Below are 20,886 nucleotides of genomic sequence, written 5' to 3'. Positions count from 1 at the left end.
GTCGAATTCTCCTCTCCAGTACCCTGGCATAGACTTTCCCGGGGAGGCTGAGGAGTGTGATCCCCCTATAGTTGGAACACACCCTCCGGTCTCCCTTCTTAAAAAGAGGGACCACCACCCCGGTCTGCCAGTCCAGAGGCACTGTCCCCGACCGCCATGCGACGTTGCAGAGGCGTGTCAACCAAGGTGGCGAAACAACATCCAGAGACTTAAGGTACTCAGGGCGGATCTCATCCACCCTGAGTAATGTAACTAAATACATTTATTTGAGTGGTGTACTTAAATCCAGTTTTGAGATAGCCCACTTGCACTTTACTTATTTTATTTTGATTTTGTACCTTGGTACTCCACATCATTTTTAATTACTAGTTACTAATTAATCTTAAAAGTATCAACACAAATTCTAAACACCTAATTAATCACGTTTTATTATGCTGCCCAGCCGAATATAAAGTAATGAAAACTAGCCTGCTCATGTGAAGTAGGAGTACCTTAAAAGATGTAGGCTACTGTACTTTAGGGCCATAATTCAATAAATGTGTAGGCACTGCTCAGATGACACGCAATAACATTAACAGTGCACAGGCAGATGCACATTGCAACTGATTGCACGTCTCCATCTGAAAGCTGACTTTTTGACATTGCACACACACCTGACCTTAATAAAACGTGAACTAAGTGAATTCTTCAGAATGTGACAAAAATGACCATACTGAATAACTGATTACCTCAAATTAAGTGAATAATATAAGTACATGAAACTGGTGATAGTTTACAAAGCTGCAGAGTGAGGTTAAATTAACTGGTGGAGGCTTATTTGTTGTTTTCCATGTAAAGCTTGATCTCAGTCTTACTAAAAAACACTTCCAATAGAGTTGTTATGGCATTCAAACCAATTATGTTATTAAGGATTGTTATAATGCGATTATAGAGCTTGAGAGCGGCGATTGTCTCTTTAAGAAGCAGTGAGAGTGAGAGGAGGTGGTGCGGTTTCACACCCCGGTGTGGAAAACATAGGCGGGGCAACAACCGCCGACTGACAGCTGCATGAAGGCTCTCCAACTCCTCGAGGCACCGACAACCCGCAACGACCAATGAAATTAGGACTTGACCTGCCCGTCAAATCCTAGCAGCCAATCGCGAGGAGCCATGGGAGGACCCTGGAAGCGCTGTTGTGCATCCAACGTGGGACTACGGAACGACCGCTCCGAAAAAAAGGAAAAGTAGCGTAACTCAAGAAAGGAAAAAACTCATGGTAAATGGTAAATGGCTGGTACACTGTCGGAAGGAGGGGGGCTGTGATTTACTATTAATCGGATCGACGAGATTTTGTGACCACAAACTGTACCTGATAAGCTGCTGGCTGAGTTCTTATGGAGCGGACGGAGTGTAGCTATTAACCTTATTTCAAAGTTTGCTTTTGTGCGGCTACAGCAGTGAAGTGCTTTGGGGTTTGAACACAGGCAGCGCTCGGTTTAAGAAAGCAACGCTGGAGTTTTCGGCACTATTCCTGCGGGTCTTAACTTATTTTACAACATCTTCAGCTTTGCAGTGGACATTAGATAGCACCACCAGAAGTCACAGTGCACCCTTTTTGCTAGGTTTTAAAGAGTTTTGACTTGGCTCTGTTGATCAACAGTTAGTTTGGGAGGTTTACGGGAGCACGGTGTCCTTTTGCTGCTGCATGTTTTCAAACATGTCACTAAAAGCAGTGAGCCTGTCGAGAACGTAGTTTCAGCCTTTTTTGGACGCCGTAGCCTACTTTTGGTGGTTAATCTGTGAATCACCTTTGGTTTCCAGCCCGCGTCGGAAAGCAGTGGACAAAGTTGGACCGGGGATCTTGTGTCCTAAATGACTGTAAATGGGATGAACAACCTTTTGCTGCACTGCCGTTGTTTATACACTTCTCCATGAGTCGGGCGGACAGTTAATGTGCTGTACATTAATTCAGTGTCTCCGAAGCTACGTTAATATTCCAGTTTGTGGATACAAGGAGAGACCTCAGCGGCCGCGCTATTAAAGCTGGATACAAAATGGCGGCATCCCTGGGACGATTAGGAGACATTTCTCGTTGTGTTATTTATTTAATTTTAGTGGCCGAACTGTTTAATAGTTATGGATTCTGTTCGGATCTGCCGTGTGCCCAGAACTGTACCTGCAGCGGAGACTCGGTGGACTGTAGCAATCTGGAGCTGACAGCTACGCCTCTGGACCTTCCAGCCCGGACTGTTTCCTTGTAAGTAAGCGCTTAGTCCCCCCGTATGTTCATTCACCAACCCATAACGGGGTAACAGTGTTTTTAAAGTAAAGTAGAAACTTTTGTCAGAGACACAAATAAATAGCCATTAGGCAATGGAGCAGAGTCAACAGGGCTTTCTTTCCCGGAATCCCGTCTGAGAAGAATTTGGCGATCATGCTTTATTGTCTGTTAGCTGTTGCACGGAGAACTGGGGCAACTGTCAGACTGGGATTCCTTCTTCATAACATTAACTCTGAGCGAGCTAGTCAGGAATAAAGTTGAACTGTTCCTAATTTTGCTGGGGGCCCACTCTGGAAACCAATAAAAACACACTTCTCCCAAAGCTGTTAAAGATCATGTTGTAACTTGATTAGGAATGTCATGAATTAAACAGACAGGGCAACCCAAGTGAAATAAATTCTTATTTGAGTGTGATAGAATCCAGTGTCTGTTTCACTGTTGCCTAATGACGTTTTGGATTTTTGTTTATTTCATTGGGCTTCTATTTATAGCAATATAACTGGTAGTATCTTATATCTGCAGAGAAGAGGGACATGCACAAATATTCATACACCTTTCATACTCTATTCGTCATATTCTGTCTAAAAATATGTTAATGTTACCAGCATTCACATGAACAAACTGTTCCCTCCGAGTAAACAAATAGACCCATGCATGTCAGAATAAATAAAACATCTTCATCATTTATTCAGATTTATGACAGATATTATACTAATCCCTGTTTCTGCGCTGCCAGCCTTTCACAAATTTAATTTCTTGTAAATGACGCATAGGCTCCTCAAGGTAAGAGTGACAGCAGCTGAAACCCTGTCTGTCAGCTCATTTAGGAAATCAGCCAGTTTGAGGCTTTTAAATTTTTTTTTGTTATTGTTAAACTCCATACAGTGTTTAGGGAACTTCAGCACTTATCATGCTGAATGAAAAGTTATTTACAGACAACACTATTCTTTGTCCTCCCAATCAACATTTAATTGCTCAGTACTGCAACCAATACATACAGTGGCAGTAGTGACTCCTCAGTGACAATTAGACATCTTGTAGCAGAGCTTTCAACATCTATGTGGGGTTACAGAACAAGGACATAAGGACAAATCTGGCTCCCAGGTTCCTGTGTTAGGTAGCTTATCTCCCCCATGGAAATGAGGAATGCAACTTTTAAAAATTCCTCTAAAACAGGACTAATGGCACTTATGCTTGGGTAGCCCGATAGCGCTGAAGCACCACTTAGCCAATGCACACTGCTCCTCCTGTCTCTGTGGACAATGGACAGCTATAGTGGGACAAATGTCCAAGCTGAAACAGCTGCTCTAAACCTTTTGGTTTGTGTAATGACAGGTTCCTGTTTGAGGCTAGTCTCGCTTTGAGTCTACTTCTTTTATCTTGGCCAAATCTTATCAGTCAAGATGTAAGGACCCGCCGTGCTGTTGCTTTGAAAGGGAATAGTTTTATAGCTTTGAAATTATCTTTTAAAACACCTAGGTTGCACATTTCTACACCACTTGAGATAGTCACATATTGTTGGCAGGTAACTCAAAGGGAAGGGAACCAGCTCTGTTCCTTGGGGGTCTGTAAATGAGCCAGATTAGTGAATGATTACTATTAACCCAAAGAGACAAGTATGGACAATTTCACTTGTGGCTCACTGTGATCACATTATGGCAAATCCTGTCCACTTGAGTGGATTAAATTATTGTTTGTGTAGTGGTTTGTAAGTTATTTAGGTTATGGGTACAAAAATGTGTGTGCTGCCTGTGGTGAAAAAAGGGAAACTGTAATTGCAGTGTTGTAAATGACAAGCTGATTAAGCAAGGGTTATAGCACAGTGCAGCAGTAATAGTTGAAGCTGTCAGTTCCACAGTGCCTTGGTTTTAAACAAAGTGGTTGTCCATTTCTACTGTCAGGCATCCTAGTCAAGTGGTATCGGTGTTAAATCCACTGTCTCTGTTACGTTTACCCTAGGGAGTCAGCAGCAGCTGTATGGTAGGGAGGGCGATACTGAGGGATGTCGGTGAACATAAGTCACCCATAGGCCTGCTTTTCTTACTCTCAGTTACATAATTCAGATGTAAGAATCCAAGGAAAATTTCCATAACTCTAAACACCTGTAGGAGTTGGCAGTTAGGTCAATAGTTAAAACATCTTACTGCAGGTATTAATCAACAAGAAACCATCTAATTAGTCATACATTTACATGTGTTCAGTATAACCACTCACTGGCTTTAACAGTTCTGCTTTGATGCCAGAAAAATACAGATAGTTCAATCATAGATGATAAATGCAACTTAAAATGAATGTAGATTTCTCACCCTTTTGTGTCGGTGAGGAATGATCGTGCTGTCACAGAGCTGTGACAGTTATCTTTATACAGGCTCTTAAATTGGGATTACAGTAATGAAGAGCGCAGTAGCAGCCTACTTCAGGAGTTGCATTTATACAGCGGCTCACAGAAGGAAGTCGTTCTGAAGGAGAGTCGTCCTGCCTTCACCAGAATGTTGGAGAGTTGCAGATGTTTATGAAATTTTGTGCAGGTGACAAATGATATTGGTGACATATTGACACTTTGAGGGAGAAGTGGAGGTATAAAATGCCAAACAGTCTTTTTTTTTTAAATGACTGGGGTATGAAATAAGGAAGGAGGCATTGTTGTTAGAAAGTACTGACTCCACAGAAAACATTGTCTTACAGTTTAGTGTTTGTGTCAACAAGAAAATATCTTCCCACCAGCAAACATGAATTTAAAAAAGCTATTAGGAAAACTTGTGGTCTCCTGGGTTTTGTCAGTATAATGAAGAGGTCATATAAATTTATTGCTTCAAGCGTAGGTGGGAATTTCTCCAGCTGAGTCTTTACTGAGTTAGCATATAAAAATGATTATAGCTGCTTTAAAAAAAAAAGGAATTCTGGTTAACCCATAATATACAGTGTTGGGTCACAATCTGGCGTGAGCTTAGTGCAAGTAGTTCTCTTACCCCACAAGTGGCTCTATGTTTTGTTTTTTCTTTATAATACCACTCAGCTTTCTAACTGCAAGACATGATTAATTTTAATTTCAAGGCCGTCAGTCACCTCATTTCCTCCTGTGATGTAGCACTGTTATTAGTCACTTGCAGTGCACTTTGTAGGAGTGATTCTGGGGAACTTGATGAATATGTGTTCAGAGACCATGTGTGGCTAGAGGGCACAGGTTGGCAGTTTATCCATCAGTAGCAGTCCCAGCAGTCCTGTGGCTCTAGGTGAAGAAAAACGGCCCAGCGCTTACCACTTGTCAAAATAATCTCCCATCAGAACCCTGATTTTAATGGTCCCCTGTGAGAAAGTGGCCTTGATGAGGATTCAAGCGAAACAAAGCCGTTGGCACATCCTGGCAGAGCACACTGAGTTAACAAGGAGAGATGGTGACGGCTTGAGGGTTTGCTAGAGTCATGGGAAGATGTTTGACTTTGTTTGGGGAAAGAAAGCATTTCACTGTATTAACAACTTACTGGTATTTCTTTCTTTCTTTCTGCTGTGTCAATAGACTGATAATGTATTGCAAGGTCTTAAGAGTTAATTTCGGAGGTTAAAGGCGGATCTAGCCTTTTTTTAAAGTCTCAGCAGCCATACATTTTATTTGTCAAACATATCCTTTGCTGTTTTACATCAGTGCTTCTAACATTTAATAAACTGACCACCAGTCTCAGATGCTTGTCCATTGTTTCTGATTGATGAATAGCCTAATAACATTCAAAGCAAGTTTGCTCTCACGCAGTCACATATTCCCTTTTAGGAGTGGTGCCTTATCTTATTTGCAGCCATGGTAATGTGGATGAAAAGCATTTTAGCCCACAGTGCCACCAGCGTAATGGGATTTTGCAAGTAAATAAAAGCATGAGCATTACTAACTTTCACTGGGATCGCTGTGGGTGGATAGAGATCAAGCAGATTCATGGTCTCTGTTCACCAGCTTCTCTCCACCTTTTCTCATGTGAGATTGTAAAACCTTTGTCTTCGACTTTTACAGAAAGCGACAGGTTTTTATGGACTATTTTCATTTGCCAGTGCTGAGTCCTTGTATCTCCACATTGGTGAAAAGCAAGAGGCAGCCTGATCTTGGAAGATCCTGTTTGTAACATGTTTCCCAAGTCCTAAAGTGTTGGCCATAATGCTTGGTGTATACTGAATGTTTTGCTGTGGCTCAACCCAGAGCCATAGCCTTAAACCTCACAGTACAGCCTTATTGGTAAACACCACCCCAAGAAGTTGGTTTTGGCTTCTGCCCTCAGGAAATTGGTTTGTGTTGGTGGTTTCCTGACAGAGGCTGGGAGCTCAGCTGGCTGGCTGTGGGACTGCTCAGCAGATCACCTGGCCTGGGGGAATATGAGAGGAGGTGGGGGGGACATTTTCCGCCCACCGCATGGAAGTGTTTTGTCAATGTCACGGTCTGCTGCTGCTGCCTTCAGGCTAGTTCCACTAGTTGGTGAAAGTCCTGTCAGTGGTCAGAAACCTCAACCACCATCACACATGTTGCAACACACAGAAGAAACCCAGAGGAAATGAAACATCACAGGACCGTCTGCTGCTGTGTCACATACTGTCAGACACAAGTCCCCTTATTTTTAGGCAGTGTTTTACTTAATCTTTTCCACAGTAGGACTAGGCTTGCTCCTGTTTCAGTGTCTTTATCATGGTTTTACTATTCCTTATTGTGTTGTGAGCTTGAACCTGATGCACAACATGAACACTAAACTGCAGAAATTTAAACAGATGAACATTTGTGCAGCTGGGGCAGAGACACAGCAGCACACAGCAGGGCTGAGCACTTTGTGGTTTCTAGGGCATTTCTTGCTATGGAGCCTTATAATCTTGTGGTACTGGGGGAGTGATTATAACAAGTTGTTTATTGTCATAGTTTCCTTAGTCTTGTGACTCGCACATACCTCTGGCAGGTATTTTAAAGTCACAACTCAAGTGATTGGAAGGATTTAGGATAAGATTGTCACTGGCTCTGATTTTTAGCGGCTGCTCTTCACTTTTCCTTCCATTATCAGACTGTTTGGTGCTACGTTAAAGTACAGGGAGTCCCTGTGTGGAATTTTAATGCAGAAGTATTTTTCTAGTAATTTATCCTCTTTTAACAAGTTGAGATGTTCCATGTAAAACATTAGCCGTGACCAAATCAGGAAGGAATAACTGAGGTTGATCCCTTTTCTAATGACAACACATAAAGCCTGACATTAACACGAAGATATGGAATGAGCTTATGGCCTCGCACCAGCTTTAATGGCAATCAAACAGCTGCTGCCACAAGTCATTCTCCAGGAATCCAGTCAGCAGAATTGATTGCCCCTTTTGTGAAGACACTTCAAGGTGCCAACTTTTTTTCCCCCTCCTTTCCCTCTCCCCCGAAGTCGGTGTCTACAAAGTGGGCTTGATCGATGAATCATCTGTGAATTCGCTACATCTGGTAAGGGTTTGGATCTCTGCAGAAGATGTTGGAGGAAAAAAAGCGTGACTTGGACAGAGAGTGAGAGGTACTGTGCAAGAAAAGCAGCCCCAGAAAACAGGCTGTGTAGCTGGAAGTTCTAAGTTGAGCCAAACATTTTTAACCCCCCCATATTAGCCCCTGTACTTTCTGTTACTGTAAAAAGGAGCTTCGCTGTCTGACAGCCACACATTGACATGCAGTTAGATTGTAAGGACAGCCTGGTCCACTATTTAGACGCTTTTCTCTTCACTGGCTGGAGTGTAATTATTACTTTGCTAGTATAACAAACAGTAAGCAGGGAAAAAACGGACTAACCATCAGTCTTTTTCTCCACTTTGAAGTCGAGAACATAAGGTTAGCTGTCTGCACTGTACTAAAACAATAGCCCCACTAAAGAGCACACATATTTATGTTATTCTTTCAGATTAATTGGAGACACTCATTTCCTTTAACTCACAACGAAGCAGTCTGGTGCCATTTGTAACAAATTACAGTGTTATCATACAGTCCAGTGTTTAACGCAGGAGCGAGGTCCTGTGAGAATTTGGACAAGGCTTGCATGTACATATGTGCAGTGAGGATGGCATCATCGTGCTTCTCAGCTGGACCGTTCAAGCTGGTGTTGTAAGGCCTGGCCACAGGTTATCTTTTAAGCGGTGCCTAGAGCTAATGCAGACCCCTTACTCAACCCTATGCCTGTCTGTTTGGACAGCCCTGGCCCGTCTCCTGCTTCAGCCCCAAACTGGCAGCGGGGAGAACGGCAGTACACGTGGCCCCAAGATGTGGCCTGCCTTCCTTTCTAGGAAAACTTCAGAAGCGCAGTCATGCTCCTATCCTAACTTATTTTAAAGCCTGGAGCAGCTCCTTTGTTGAGCTGTGTAATGTGTGTGTGTGTGTGTGTGGGTGGGGGCTCTGTAATACAAATGATGAAAGATCCTATTAGTGCGACATATCTGATGTTACACCTAAGCTCTCCTCGTCTTTCCAATATCTTAGACATGCTGGTGTTTTTACACAGGTTTCAGTAGCTCACATTCATCATTAATATAGCAAATCTCTGTGTGGCAGTTTGTGCTTTTAACCTTGTCAGACTTGATAAGACACTGACTTTTTTCTGCCGCTCTCCTTCCTTCATTTGACTAGTGTGTAAAATGGTGGCCTGGATCTGGTGTTAGACTTATGTACACTCACTACAGTTGTCTGGCTATAAACTGGCCCTTAATGACAGGAAGAGTGTTGTGTGCGTGTGTGCGCGCTCGCCTCTCCGACACGCAGGTTATTATTTGACTAGTTTTATGATGCTCTGAAATCGACCGCATTAAAGGGTCTTTGTCTACAGAAGGCTCATCACTGACATCACTTCACACTTTCAGCAAGCAAAGTTCAAACTGCATTTATCTAGTGTAGAAATGGGAACGATAATGATGATGTATCTCTGTATGTGTAAGTCCCCGCTCTCGTCCTCCCTATCCATATCTCCGCTCTCCCACATACAGACTGCGCTCTGACTTACAAGCATAGTGTCATATGCTATGACATCACTGTACTCCCAGACGTTCCCTACTCCCACAGCACTGTTAACACAGCTATTTTTTTTTAAAATCTATTTAATGAGTTTTAAATGTCGAATCAGCCGCGTGGTCCAGTGATGACCATCTACTGCAGCTGCTGAGCCCTACTTTCTCTCTAAGACAGTTTGCTTAGTCACACAGGCCTTTTATGGGTTTATCATGCTTTATCTGATTTAAGCTAATGTTTGCTTCCAGCAGCTGACTGATTATTAGTTGTTCTAGCAATTATTTTTGTTTAGTATAATAAAATAAATTAATCTAAATAGTCATGACCAGTTAAATTTGCGTTGATTCATTAACTGTTTCAGAACTAGTGACAAAGCTTAGTGGCAACAGGTGGTTGATTATTTGTTTGCTTTTGACATTACCATTGATCTTCTTTGTGGTGTTACTGTGTTAGAGCCTTGCGTTTTAAAACTTATATAGTGTTCCAGAGAGAAATGTGTTCCTCCTGACATGTAACAGTGTGTGGTTATTGTTTGGGTGGTGCTGGCCAGGCGGGGCTGGAAGGTGGGAGTGTGACTGTGCCTCCTTATCCCAGACCAGCCGTCACTCCAGCTGCCCTCGTTTTGTGTCTCTTCAGTTCTGCTGACAAGAAGAGGTTAGGCTGACCTGTGTGATCAGTGGTGGCCAGCAGTTTGTCAGAACACAGCTGAAATGTTGGCTGTTCCATAGACAGTTCCTATTAAATGTAGCCTGTTTATTGTGGCTGTGAGTGTTCTTGGTATTAAGCAACTTCAGCTTGAGTATTCTCACTTCAATCAGGGACTTCTTCTTTTCTAGGTGGGAGTTAATGGTTGTTTAAAAAAGAAAACATCAATTCATTAAATTGATGGTATTTACAGTAAATGATGCCTGTAAACTAGCCATTAGTGAGAGTAGTAACAAGATAATTAAATATCCTATTTAGTAATTTCATTTTAATTATTGTCTTCAAATGTGAATAGTTTAATTGGCTGAATATAAAAAAATCAGCCAAGAACGTACCAGTCAACAGCAGTTTGAAGTCAGTGTTTAGACTGGTACATGGCTCAACATGCCACCTTAAATGATCACACACTTCTTTGGTTAAATACCTAGCTTAGGGTGCTTTTGATTTTGATCCCGCTGACTAATGTCAAACAACCCTGCCCATTTGTCTAAACTAGTTGTATCATACGATAGAATGCAGTGTTCGAAGCACTAAACCACATTGTAGTGTTTAATCAGCACCTGTTCTTATCTCAGATATACATCCTTTTCTAACTGGTTGAGTTATACGAAGTGAAGCTATGAAAGCTGTGTTGTGCCATCGCTGGTTTGTTCCCTGCACCTGTTGTTGAGTTTGACAAGTTCTATAGATGGCTCTCATTTTTCTCCTTATGTTTCTGCTGATCTGGTGTCCACATCTCTCCCCCTGTGAAGAAGTCAGAAACTGGAATGACTTCTAGGTCTCGACTCAGCAAATTCTTCCAGAAACAGCATGATTTTAAGGTCACTTTCTGGACAGCATTAACCACACTTAGGGCTGAAGCAGCCAACCCCACCTCTCCTGCAGGAAAGAGGGGGGAAGGGAGCAGGAAAGGGCGGGAAACCAGTGTTATCACCATCAATTCATACAGTAGGTGTTAAAACACTGTGAAGCTTATCTCATCTGATAGGCAAGAAAATAAAATCTGGCTGAATGAGATGGTGAGGAAAAGGTTCAGTTGTGTAAACACCATAGGTGACTTAGAAAGAGGCACATGCATGCCTGTGTACACGCACAAAGGGCCAGTTTATTTGTTGCTGTGGTCTTTTGCACCAGTACTACAGGTTTGGCCCTCTGACATGACTTTTTTTTTTGGTCATCCCTGTGTTTAGCTTTCCTTTTTCTTGAGCTTTGTGCTTCATGCCCACAAATGTGCACAGCCAATTACCTCCATCTTTAAATGCACAGAAAAGTTTTTTTTTGGAGACGGTGTTCCTGGGTGCATTTTATTTGCTTGTAATTCAGTGTTCACTAATAAAATTTCTTGACCTGTTTTGTGCCAAAAGCAGGGTGATAAAACTGCTGATAACTTTACCATATGACAACACGCTCCCAAGTTCATCCTGTCCGTGCTGAGTGTGTGCGTTGGGTGAATATATGTACCTCCGGGCAGAGGCGGCCCATAGGAAAGCTGTGGGATTTATTTTTATTTTTTTCCCACTTAGCCTCACCGTAACAAGGTAATTGCCTCCTGTTGCAGGGGACAATTTAGTGATCTCGGCCACAATGGCAGGTTCCGCACTAAATAATCATAGTACAGACACATGTGCACACCTCCCTGTCAGGCCTATGCCTGGAAGGCAGACACATGCTCTGCTATTATCTCGTCACACACTCGCAGGGAGGGAGAACTGGGAATGGAGACTGTCATTATCTGTGATCAAGTACAGAATACAAATAAAGGAAATCTGTCAAGTGAGATGGAGAGGGAGATTAATAGGCATAAATAGTATTTAAAAGTGGAGTGTCTATGATGTGAGACATTAGCTTGCTTTATATCCACTCTCACTTTCTCAAAAGGGAAACGTCAATGACAAAAGCTTGTGCTCAGAGTTCAGCCTCAAATCCCCCTCTCCCCCTGCAGTGGGACAAGAGGGTGAGGAATGTGTTGTGTCAGGTAAGTGTCCCCAGCCTCTGGGAACCAGCGGCCATCTCTCGGCAGGACTGTGAAACATTCCTGTGCCGTCTCGCGTCTGGACAGAGGGACGGAGGGGCGGGAGGCAGGTGGTCCGGAGCTGTGGGCTCCTTTTGTCTCGCCTAGCCTAACCCCATCACACAAACACGAACACTGTTCTCACTGCAGCCTCCTCTTTGCCAACAGGCAGGCTGCATGCCAGCAACGCAGGAGGTGTGTCTGGGTGTGTGTGTGTGACAGAGATAGCACTTGTTAATGTGAGAAATAAATTTGATTCATATGGCATGGGAGGCTCAATCTGAAATGCAGATGTGTGTTAGGTGCGCACACATGCCACCTCCCCTTCAGTCGCTCTGTGGCAGCAATAATGCTTTATCACTGGACAACTCACTCTCTAATAAGCCCCTATACAAGTCAAGTGTCAGCTGTTAAATAAATTGTTTGCTTAAAGTGCAAATTGACTGCTGCTGATGAATGGCCTCTGGGTTATGTTAGGATGGTGAGCCAGGAGAGAGAGACACTGTATCAATATTATTGATCCGGGCCCTCCTGGAAGGCCCACTGAATTGATGTACTGCAGTGTTTTCAGGCATATTTAATGTGGATGGATGAGGTTGTTTGTCAGATGGGAGGAATACTTGTTGCTATTGATCAGGATCTTTATTTGAACTACTGAAAAATTGTGACAATACAATGAAAGTTATGAAAATAATGTTGGACATTTGACATTTTCAATATTAACTGTTCTCCACTGTCTGCTGTCAAACAAATCATTTGTTTACTTTTCCCCAGAAATCTCGGCCACAACAAGCTGACCACCATCAGTGTTGAAGCATTTGACAACCTTCCCAACTTGAGAGAGCTGTAAGTAGTCACCAACAGAATACTCACACAATTTCCACTGAACACTTTTTCTAATGGAACTCTGGTTATGTTACGCCTTGTAAATATTTTGTATGGTGAGGAGAGGGCTTCGTTCACTGTCAGTCAAGGCCAGTACACAAGACTCGTACACACACATATGAGGGGCTAACTGGTGAGACACACACTGGTGACACCTTTGGCAGGCTAGCCAGCTGGTCATATGCTCCCTGACATCTGTTTCACTCCTATGTTATTTTTGGTTTTTAAAAGGACTACTCGCTCTGCAGCAGACGTGACAAGTCGTGTTTGACATCTCTTGATTTACACAAGGTTTGACTGAATTTAGTTGCATGTATAAGAACACTGTGGCATCTCATCTAAAATATCAGAATCAGCTTTATAGGCCAGGTGTGTTGAACACACCTATAAAGCGGCATCCAGAGGGGAAGAGTTCAAACAGTTCGTGCCAAGGATGTGAGGGGTCTGCAGAAATTTTCTCTGCCCTCCTTTTGACCAGTGAGAAGTATAGATCCTCCATGAAGGGCAGGCTGACACCGATGATTCTTTCTGCAGCCCTGACTGTTTGCTAGAGTCTGTTCCTGTCCTGTTTGGTTGATGAACCAAACCAGACAGTTATGGATGAGCAGAGAACAGACTTGATGATTCCTCTGTAGAACTGTATTGACACCTTCCTGAGCTGGTGTAGGAAGTTCGTCTGGCTGTGCCTTCTTGGTGATGGCGCAGATGTTGGACGTCCACTCAGGTCCTTGGAGACAGTGGAGCCCAGGGATTGAAGAACTCTGCTGATACAGGAAGGGCAGTCTGTGTGTTGCAGGATGTAATTCAGTGCCATGTTGACTGTATCATACAGTGACCTGTTTGCCCAATAGGCAAACTGCAGGGGGTCCAGAAGGGGGTCTACAATGTATTCCAGATGGGCCAACACTAGTCTTTCAAATGACTTCATATGTATCTACAGATGTCAGGGCAACAGGTCTGTAGTCATTCAGTCCGCTGATGCAGGGTTTCTTTGGAACCGTGATGATGGTAGAGCATTTGAAGCAGGAGGGGACTCCACACAGCTCCAGTGATTTGTTGGATTCCTCTACACAGAAGAAGGAGTTTTTTTCAGCTTTTTGGAGTAGCCACTCTTTGCTACTCTGATCTCCATTGTCAATGTGTTCCTGGCCTGTCTGAACAGGATCCTGACCCCACTTCTGTAGGCCTCCTCTTTGGCACGACAAAGCTACTAGAGTTTTACTATGAACCAGGGCTTGTTGTTGTCGTATGTGCAGATGGTCTTGGTGGGCACACACATCTTCACAAAAAGTTGATGTAAGACGTCACATTGTCAGTATGTTCATCCAGGCTTATAGTTCTGACTTTGCCTGCTCCATTTCTTCACTGTTTTGACCACAGTCTTCATAGCTTTAAGTTTCTGCCTACAGGTTGGGATGAGATGGACCATGCAGTGATCAGAGAGTCCAAGGGCTGCACGGGGGACAGAGTGATAGGTGTCTTTTATTACTGTGTAGCAGTAGTCCAATGTGTTTTTGTCCCTGGTGGGACAACTGACATGTTGCCGTCTTATATACACTCTGACCAGAGTGAATGTTGAAAATTCTCTGGGAGAATAAAATGGTTTGCAGACAATGAAAAGAGTCTCTAAGTCAGTTTTGTCTTTACACCAGCTTTTGTTTATGTAGAAGCAGATTCTGCCTCCTCTTGTTTTCTTGGATAACTCTGTTGCACAATCTCCTCTGTATACCTGGAACCCCGGTATTTGTATCACACTGTCGCGATGGAGTCGCTGAGCCAAGTCTCCATGAAGCATAGAGTAGCAGAGCGTGAGAAGTCAGGTAGTCTGGTTGATGAGAAGAAGTAAATTCATTTTGTTGGCTAGAGAGTGGAGAGTCACTAGATGGATTGACACGAGCGGCGTCCGGGTCCCTCTCTGTCATAACTAAACCAGGGCCCCCACTCTCTTCCCTCGCCAGTGTTTTCCCCAGGTCCAATAGAGGGCTGCTGCCCCTCTGACCAAAATCTCCACACAGCATTTTGCATTAGCAAAAATAGAAGAAAATGTGAAAAAGATGATTCTGATATACAATTTGTGTAGAAAATACTTGACAGTTTTTTTTGTCTAAATTTAACATTTAAAAGAGTTTATTTTTGTTTAGTTTCACCAATAAGGATGTTTTCTGTGCATCTTATTTTTTTTTGTTTTATATTTTTTTTCAGTATAATGTCAAGTGTCGTGTCAAATGTGCTTCATGTGCTTCATAAAAAACAGCTTTGTAAGGTTTTCTTCTCTAATCTACTACTCTGTGTGTGTTTGTCACTTTCAGGCGGCTGGATCACAATACACTGACCTCCATACCGGACTTAGGACAGGCTGCTTCCAAGATTGTATCACTCTACCTGTGAGTACTGGCTCATTTACTGCTGAACATGGCACTAGAATGATCTGGCTCTCTCGGCAGGCTCTTTGAAATGCTCTTGAAATAGTTTCTTCCACTCTGTTGAGGATGCATATATATTTCAGAAGTAACGCTGCAGTCATGTGACATCAGCAAATAATGTGACTCATTTGTGTAAAATGTCTTCAAAAATCCCATCTTCACTAGAACTCTGTTGGTGTAAATATGGAGTTCTGTCTTGAGTCATTAGTCTGTGGTCAAGTAACTGACTAGTCTTGTTAGCAGTCTGTGTGGTCTTGTCTGCAGTGGGCAGTGCTGGCTGCTTGGAGTGTCAGCTCCTGTATAGGTCCAGCTCAGTCTTTCCCAGTTGTGACACTGTGCCTGTGGGGGACTGCCTGCCCTGGCATCTCACTAGAAATTTACTGCCCTATTTGGGAAGGGTGTGTCTGCCACACACGTAAGCTCAGTAACCCGTCAAGTCTTATTTTAACACTGCTGAGGGAAACTCGTGGAGAGAAGGTGGTAGTTTGGGGACTCGCTGCCATGTGGAAGCCAGCAAATGCCAGAGTTTGAGGAAGATGCACAGAAATGTATCATGCTAAATGTTATTATGGTAACAGTTGAAATTTATAAAGTTTGAAGCTAAATGTATTAATAGTAAACTAAAAATAATCGAGGTACTGGTAATTAAGCAATGTTTAAAGGACCCAGACTTCATTATAAATTCAACACACTTACTGTAACTCTTCAATAGTATCTTAGCAATTTTCTGTTCCTGTGAAGCTCAAGAATGTCTAAAGGCAGCAGTGCTCACAAAACAGTGAAAGGCAAAGCTGATAAACTTATTACAAAACATTAAAAATAACTGGCAGTGTTTTTTGGTATGTTTCCAATCCTAAAAACACACAAGCACAGTGACAGTGACAGAGCTCTACCTGTATCATCTATTGGATGGACTGTTGTTTCCCAGCATGCCACAGTTTTTTCTTCACCTGAAACCGGGGAACATTCTTACATCTCACTCAACCTGACAGGAAAGTTAACCCCCTCATCTTAGTGCTAGCCATTAGCCTCACTCTGTGTGTTTGCTTTCACACCATGCTAGCATGCTGACATGGTAGAAAAATATGCAGCTGCTGCTTCCTGTGTCATTGCCATTATCATATCATTTTCAGCAGTGGGGGTCACCCCTTCGCCTCTCCCTGTGTGTCATCTGTGTACTTCTCAGAATTGGTTGTGATGCACTAATGTGGTCGGAATATTTCTGTAGGCTGAGGTCTGACTCTTGACAACTGTCTCTTAAAATGCCATGTTTCCAAAGCTGTTACTGTGCAACTTTTATTTTGTCTCATTAAATTTTTTGTCCGTGCGGATCTGGAGGGTTCAGCAAAAACTCCTGTTCACTTTGCTTTTGATACAGAACAGACTGGAGCAAGGTAACCTTTACTTGCACAAACTATGCCAAGTTGCAGCCCCTCCAAATGATCGGGGTGGCTTTTTTTGGCTTGACTTGAAGCCTGTTGCTAGGGGGAAGGCCTGTGGGCCTGATGGGAGTGCAGGCTGGAGGGGAGGGTCAGATCTTTACAAAGCCACACAGCTGAAGTGAAATGCTTGCAGCTGCAGCTGTCAGTCACATGGCTTACAGTAAAATGTGTGACAGTGAGCTGGGGAGGAAGGATGAGAAAACAGGGAGTGGGGGGAGGTATAGGGCGATGTGAATATGTCAGATTAGGGTGACATCACCACATGTCGAAAGAGCAACGGTTAAGGAGCAGTAGTGGAGGAAGCTGTAGGAGGGTATGGAGAGAAAAACAGGGAAGCAAGAGGTGAACTCGGACTCGCTGTTATTCCCAGTCAGTGCACTCTCTCTGACTTGCCAATCACTAAGCCCTCTGACGTGTGAGAGTTGTTGTGTGTCTACCCTGGCAATGGCAGCAGTATAGGCAGCAGGGCAGTATTCATGTGCCGCTGGTTAGAGTCTGGAATGTCGTCTGACTACAAGTTTCTGTGAGACAGTGACTTGAACACACACAGATCCACCCAAGCAAATGGATGGAGAATCTGTCTTCACCCTCTCATCTGACAGTAAACTCCCCAAAAGGCTGAGTGCCCATTATATGTGGTTGCTACTGTCGGACAGTCTGACTGCCTCTGAGTCAGTTTATCAGTTAGCTAGCTGCTGACAAGGTTTGCGCTCTTGGATAGAAATGACAGTGATAAGTGCTTATAGAATTTAGCACGTTCAGTAGTTAAAGTAAATGACAGGTTTGCAGGATGTCGGGCTTTCTAAATGGAACAAACTAGGTGCTAGGGAAGGGACAGTAATTGAAAAACAATATTTATAGCATGTGACAAGTTTTTATCATCATCACTATTCTCCTGTGCCACAGAATAAAGCAACATGGGAACATTGATCATAATGGGAGATGGAAAAAGGAAGGGTTTCTCAGTCAAGACACAAAACAAACAAAGATTTAAGAGATGGTTAGATTTTTACATTGTTCCTTTAGAAATGCATTTTAAAATAAGCATTTTATCAGTTAAAGTATATTTAATACTGCATACCATAACATTTACAGTCATCATCTTCTTATCAGCCAAAGGCTGTTCTGAGCTATCGGATTCGGAATCTTTGAGCGTTTGCACTATGATGACTAACCTCTGTGGGAGGACAGTATCCTAAAATAAAGATTAGTAGTCTTAAAAGGTGCAGGCGGACTAAGAAGCGATAAGTGAGTGGCATGCAGCTCCTTTTGGTCACTGCAGCTCTTGTAAAATTCATTAAGCACAAATAGGCCTGACTGGATGGTTGTATCTTAATAAGAACATAGTTTAATCTTAAGAGAAATTTCACCTGAGCAATCAGAAGCTTCTAATGTAACCAACCAAAGACCATATACCAGGCTCACTTACCTCCACTGTGCACTTGGTGAGCCCAATCTCTCCCAGGATGTCAGGGTGGCAAAAGAGAAGCAACAGGAAGCTGAGTGACAGCAGAGCAGCACAAACTTTCCCAGTGTGCTCAGTGCTTCTCTAGTCAGCATCAAAGGGGCCTTTTTAAAACAGCTTGGGATAGAAATCATATGGTCCGCTGGATGATCTGATTTTGAAATAATTCTCCTTTTGTCCAGCTTCAAACGAATAGGGGTGAGCCAAACATGCACTTCCAAAGATGACATAGGAAACAGGAGAATGGGCATGGTAGTGTAAACCCCTGATGCACTTTCCGTACATCAAAAGAAGTGTCAAAATGAGCCTGACTTATGATAATCAGATGGTCAATGGGGCATGGTAATGAGATTTGGAATTAAGTGGACTCAAGAGCAAATGAGACCCCTGGACATCAAAGAGGACAAGAGGGAACCGAGCTCCTCTTTATCAGAAATGTCACTAGTCGTGTGATAATCAGTTTTTATAAACGCTGCTATTGTATGTGCAGACTTCAAACACACTGAGCACCGAGGCTTTATCTGCTTCTCACACACAGCTGGACTCTGACCGTGGGAGGGGGAGAGGGGGACAGAGGAGAGGGAATTTGGTTAGTGGAAGAAGAACGGTGTAAGAGAGTGAGAGAGGTCAGCCTCTCCCACCAGTTTGAGACTAATCTGTTTTTCCCATCAAAGGTCAACAGCTGGTGACCCCTCCTCACCCCTTCATTCTCCTCCCCCATTCCTTCCCTCCCTCCTTTGCTCATGCTCACTTCAGCCACTGTTTGTTGCTCTGTCCCATGTGTGCATGTGATGTTTGTCTTGTGTGTGTGTCTGTATGTGTGTTTGCACAGGCGTGCTTGCATGGCTCATCTTTAACCATTTCTGCCACTATTTATTTAGGTGGTCCACTGTGGTGTGATCCCCCCACCTCCTCCCAGACACCTTTAAAGGACAGTGTGCGTGTGTGTGTCCATGTGCTGGTTGAAGAAAGGAGGGACTGACCTTGTTTTGACAAGCTTGACTGGTAGAGCACTTGCTCTTGGTGTTGCTCTTTCTGTCAAACACAATCACACACACATTTTTTCCCTAACACTATAAAACTGCCCATGAATCGAGTGAGTTAGTGTTGCAGTTTTGTTCAAATTTCCTCTTCTAATATGGGCCATTTTATGACAGGGAGTCGAGCTGGACACCCTCAGAGAAGATCGTGACACGATGAACTGCCAGATACTGTATGCATCTTGCCCTCATCTTGTGTAAATGCCTTGAAATATTGACATACATGCAGGTCATCAGATTTGGGTAAAATGGATCCCAAGCAGGTTAGCTCCATGTTGGAAAATGAAGGATGAACACTAATTTCTTGGTGTAAAAGAGTATAACAGAGAGGGTGAGTGTGTGAGAGAGAGTGGGGTGGCTCAGTAACAATCACTGTAGTGAATTGTAGTGGGAAAGGAATTTTTGACTGGCTTGTCAGGTAAATGCAGTAATCGAACATGATGAACTTACAGGACTTGCAGACAGGCAAGCAACCATATGCTTAGCTCTGTTAATACACTAGGATGCCACTTGCATGGTCCGCAGTACATAAAGCTTGGTAACTGGCCTGTTGTGTGTGTGTGTGTGTGTGTGTGTGTGTGTGTGTGTGTGTGTGTGCGCCTGCTTTCTGAAACTTGAAAGAAGCACTAAAGAAATGTACTGGAGATGTACTGGTATGAAAATTTAACATAACGATTATAGTGACAAATTATCAGTATTATCACAGTACTGTTAACAATATGATGAAAATTTTTAAAATATACTTACAACATTAATCATTCGTTTAAGGTTTTATTTTGAAAATGCAGCAAGTGCATCGTTGTTATTATTTGCAATGTTGCATCCTTTTGCAGCACTTTTTTTTCCTGCATGTCCTGCAGACAGGGTCTCACCTGGGACTCTTGTAAAAGCCAAAAGTATGCCCACACTTAACACTTAGTCGTCTTAGATGGATGAAAAGTCTCCAGAGCGTTGTTGCTTGGTGCATCACAGCATTCCGCCATGTTTTCACTGACCCAAACAAACCCACGATGCATACTGCGCTTATGTCTGAGAACCTTTAGCTAACTTTGTTGATCCTGGACAGTATTTAACCCTTCATCAGGGATGTTTTCAAAGCACTGTCTGACCACGGTTTTGATGATATTTAAAATTGAATACTAACCTTCAGTAATTTTACTGTGACACCATTAACCATTTCATCCCAGAAACATACTTTATCTGATCGCTGACTTGTTTTCTTGCTCTCTGACTTGCCTGCTTCTATTGTTTTGTTTTTCAGTCATGCAAATGACTAAATTAAATTCCCATCACTAGTTAGCACCTAGCATGTGGCAAACATATCATTTAGCAAAGACTTTCATGTATGCTCAGATAACACTGGCCTTCTAACAGACTCGCACACACTCACAGACTGCTTGTGTAGCAAAATGGGTGCCTGTCTGTGTATTCTGTTTACCTGTCTGCTTTGCATATTAAATACCTACTGTATACATTTTTCTGCCTGTATGTTTGCATTAGAGTAGAGATGTGTTTGGGTTTCTGGTGTCCCCTGTGGCCTTACATGTGCACTGCTGACAAGTGATTTCCTGCTTGTGAGTGTATGTCTATCCCCTTTGGCTGTCAGCAGTGTTTCCCACAATCCTTTTCTCCTCCAGGGCTATGATTGGGTCTTTTTACCTTTTCCCTCTCTC

General features: G+C 43.0%; 1 protein-coding gene across 3 annotated transcripts in view; it reads left to right on the top strand.

The window, feature by feature from the left end:
• Positions 1 to 1,081: 1,081 nt before the first annotated feature.
• Positions 1,082 to 20,886, top strand: part of lrig1 (leucine-rich repeats and immunoglobulin-like domains 1) — a 40,937-nt gene continuing 21,132 nt past the window's right edge. The window contains exons 1-4 of one of the 3 annotated variants that reach the window (XM_020592920.1): positions 1,082 to 1,255; positions 2,148 to 2,236; positions 12,733 to 12,804; positions 15,153 to 15,227. In XM_020592920.1, coding sequence (XP_020448576.1) covers positions 1,253 to 1,255; positions 2,148 to 2,236; positions 12,733 to 12,804; positions 15,153 to 15,227 — 239 coding nt within the window. In that variant the 5' untranslated portion in view covers positions 1,082 to 1,252. The other 2 variants (XM_020592921.1, XM_020592919.1) reach the window with 2 other exon arrangements.

The sequence above is a fragment of the Monopterus albus genome, unplaced genomic scaffold (genome assembly GCF_001952655.1).
Source record: "Monopterus albus unplaced genomic scaffold, M_albus_1.0 scaffold18.1, whole genome shotgun sequence".
Taxonomy (NCBI): domain Eukaryota; kingdom Metazoa; phylum Chordata; class Actinopteri; order Synbranchiformes; family Synbranchidae; genus Monopterus; species Monopterus albus.
This window is presented reverse-complemented; position numbering and strand designations above follow the sequence as displayed.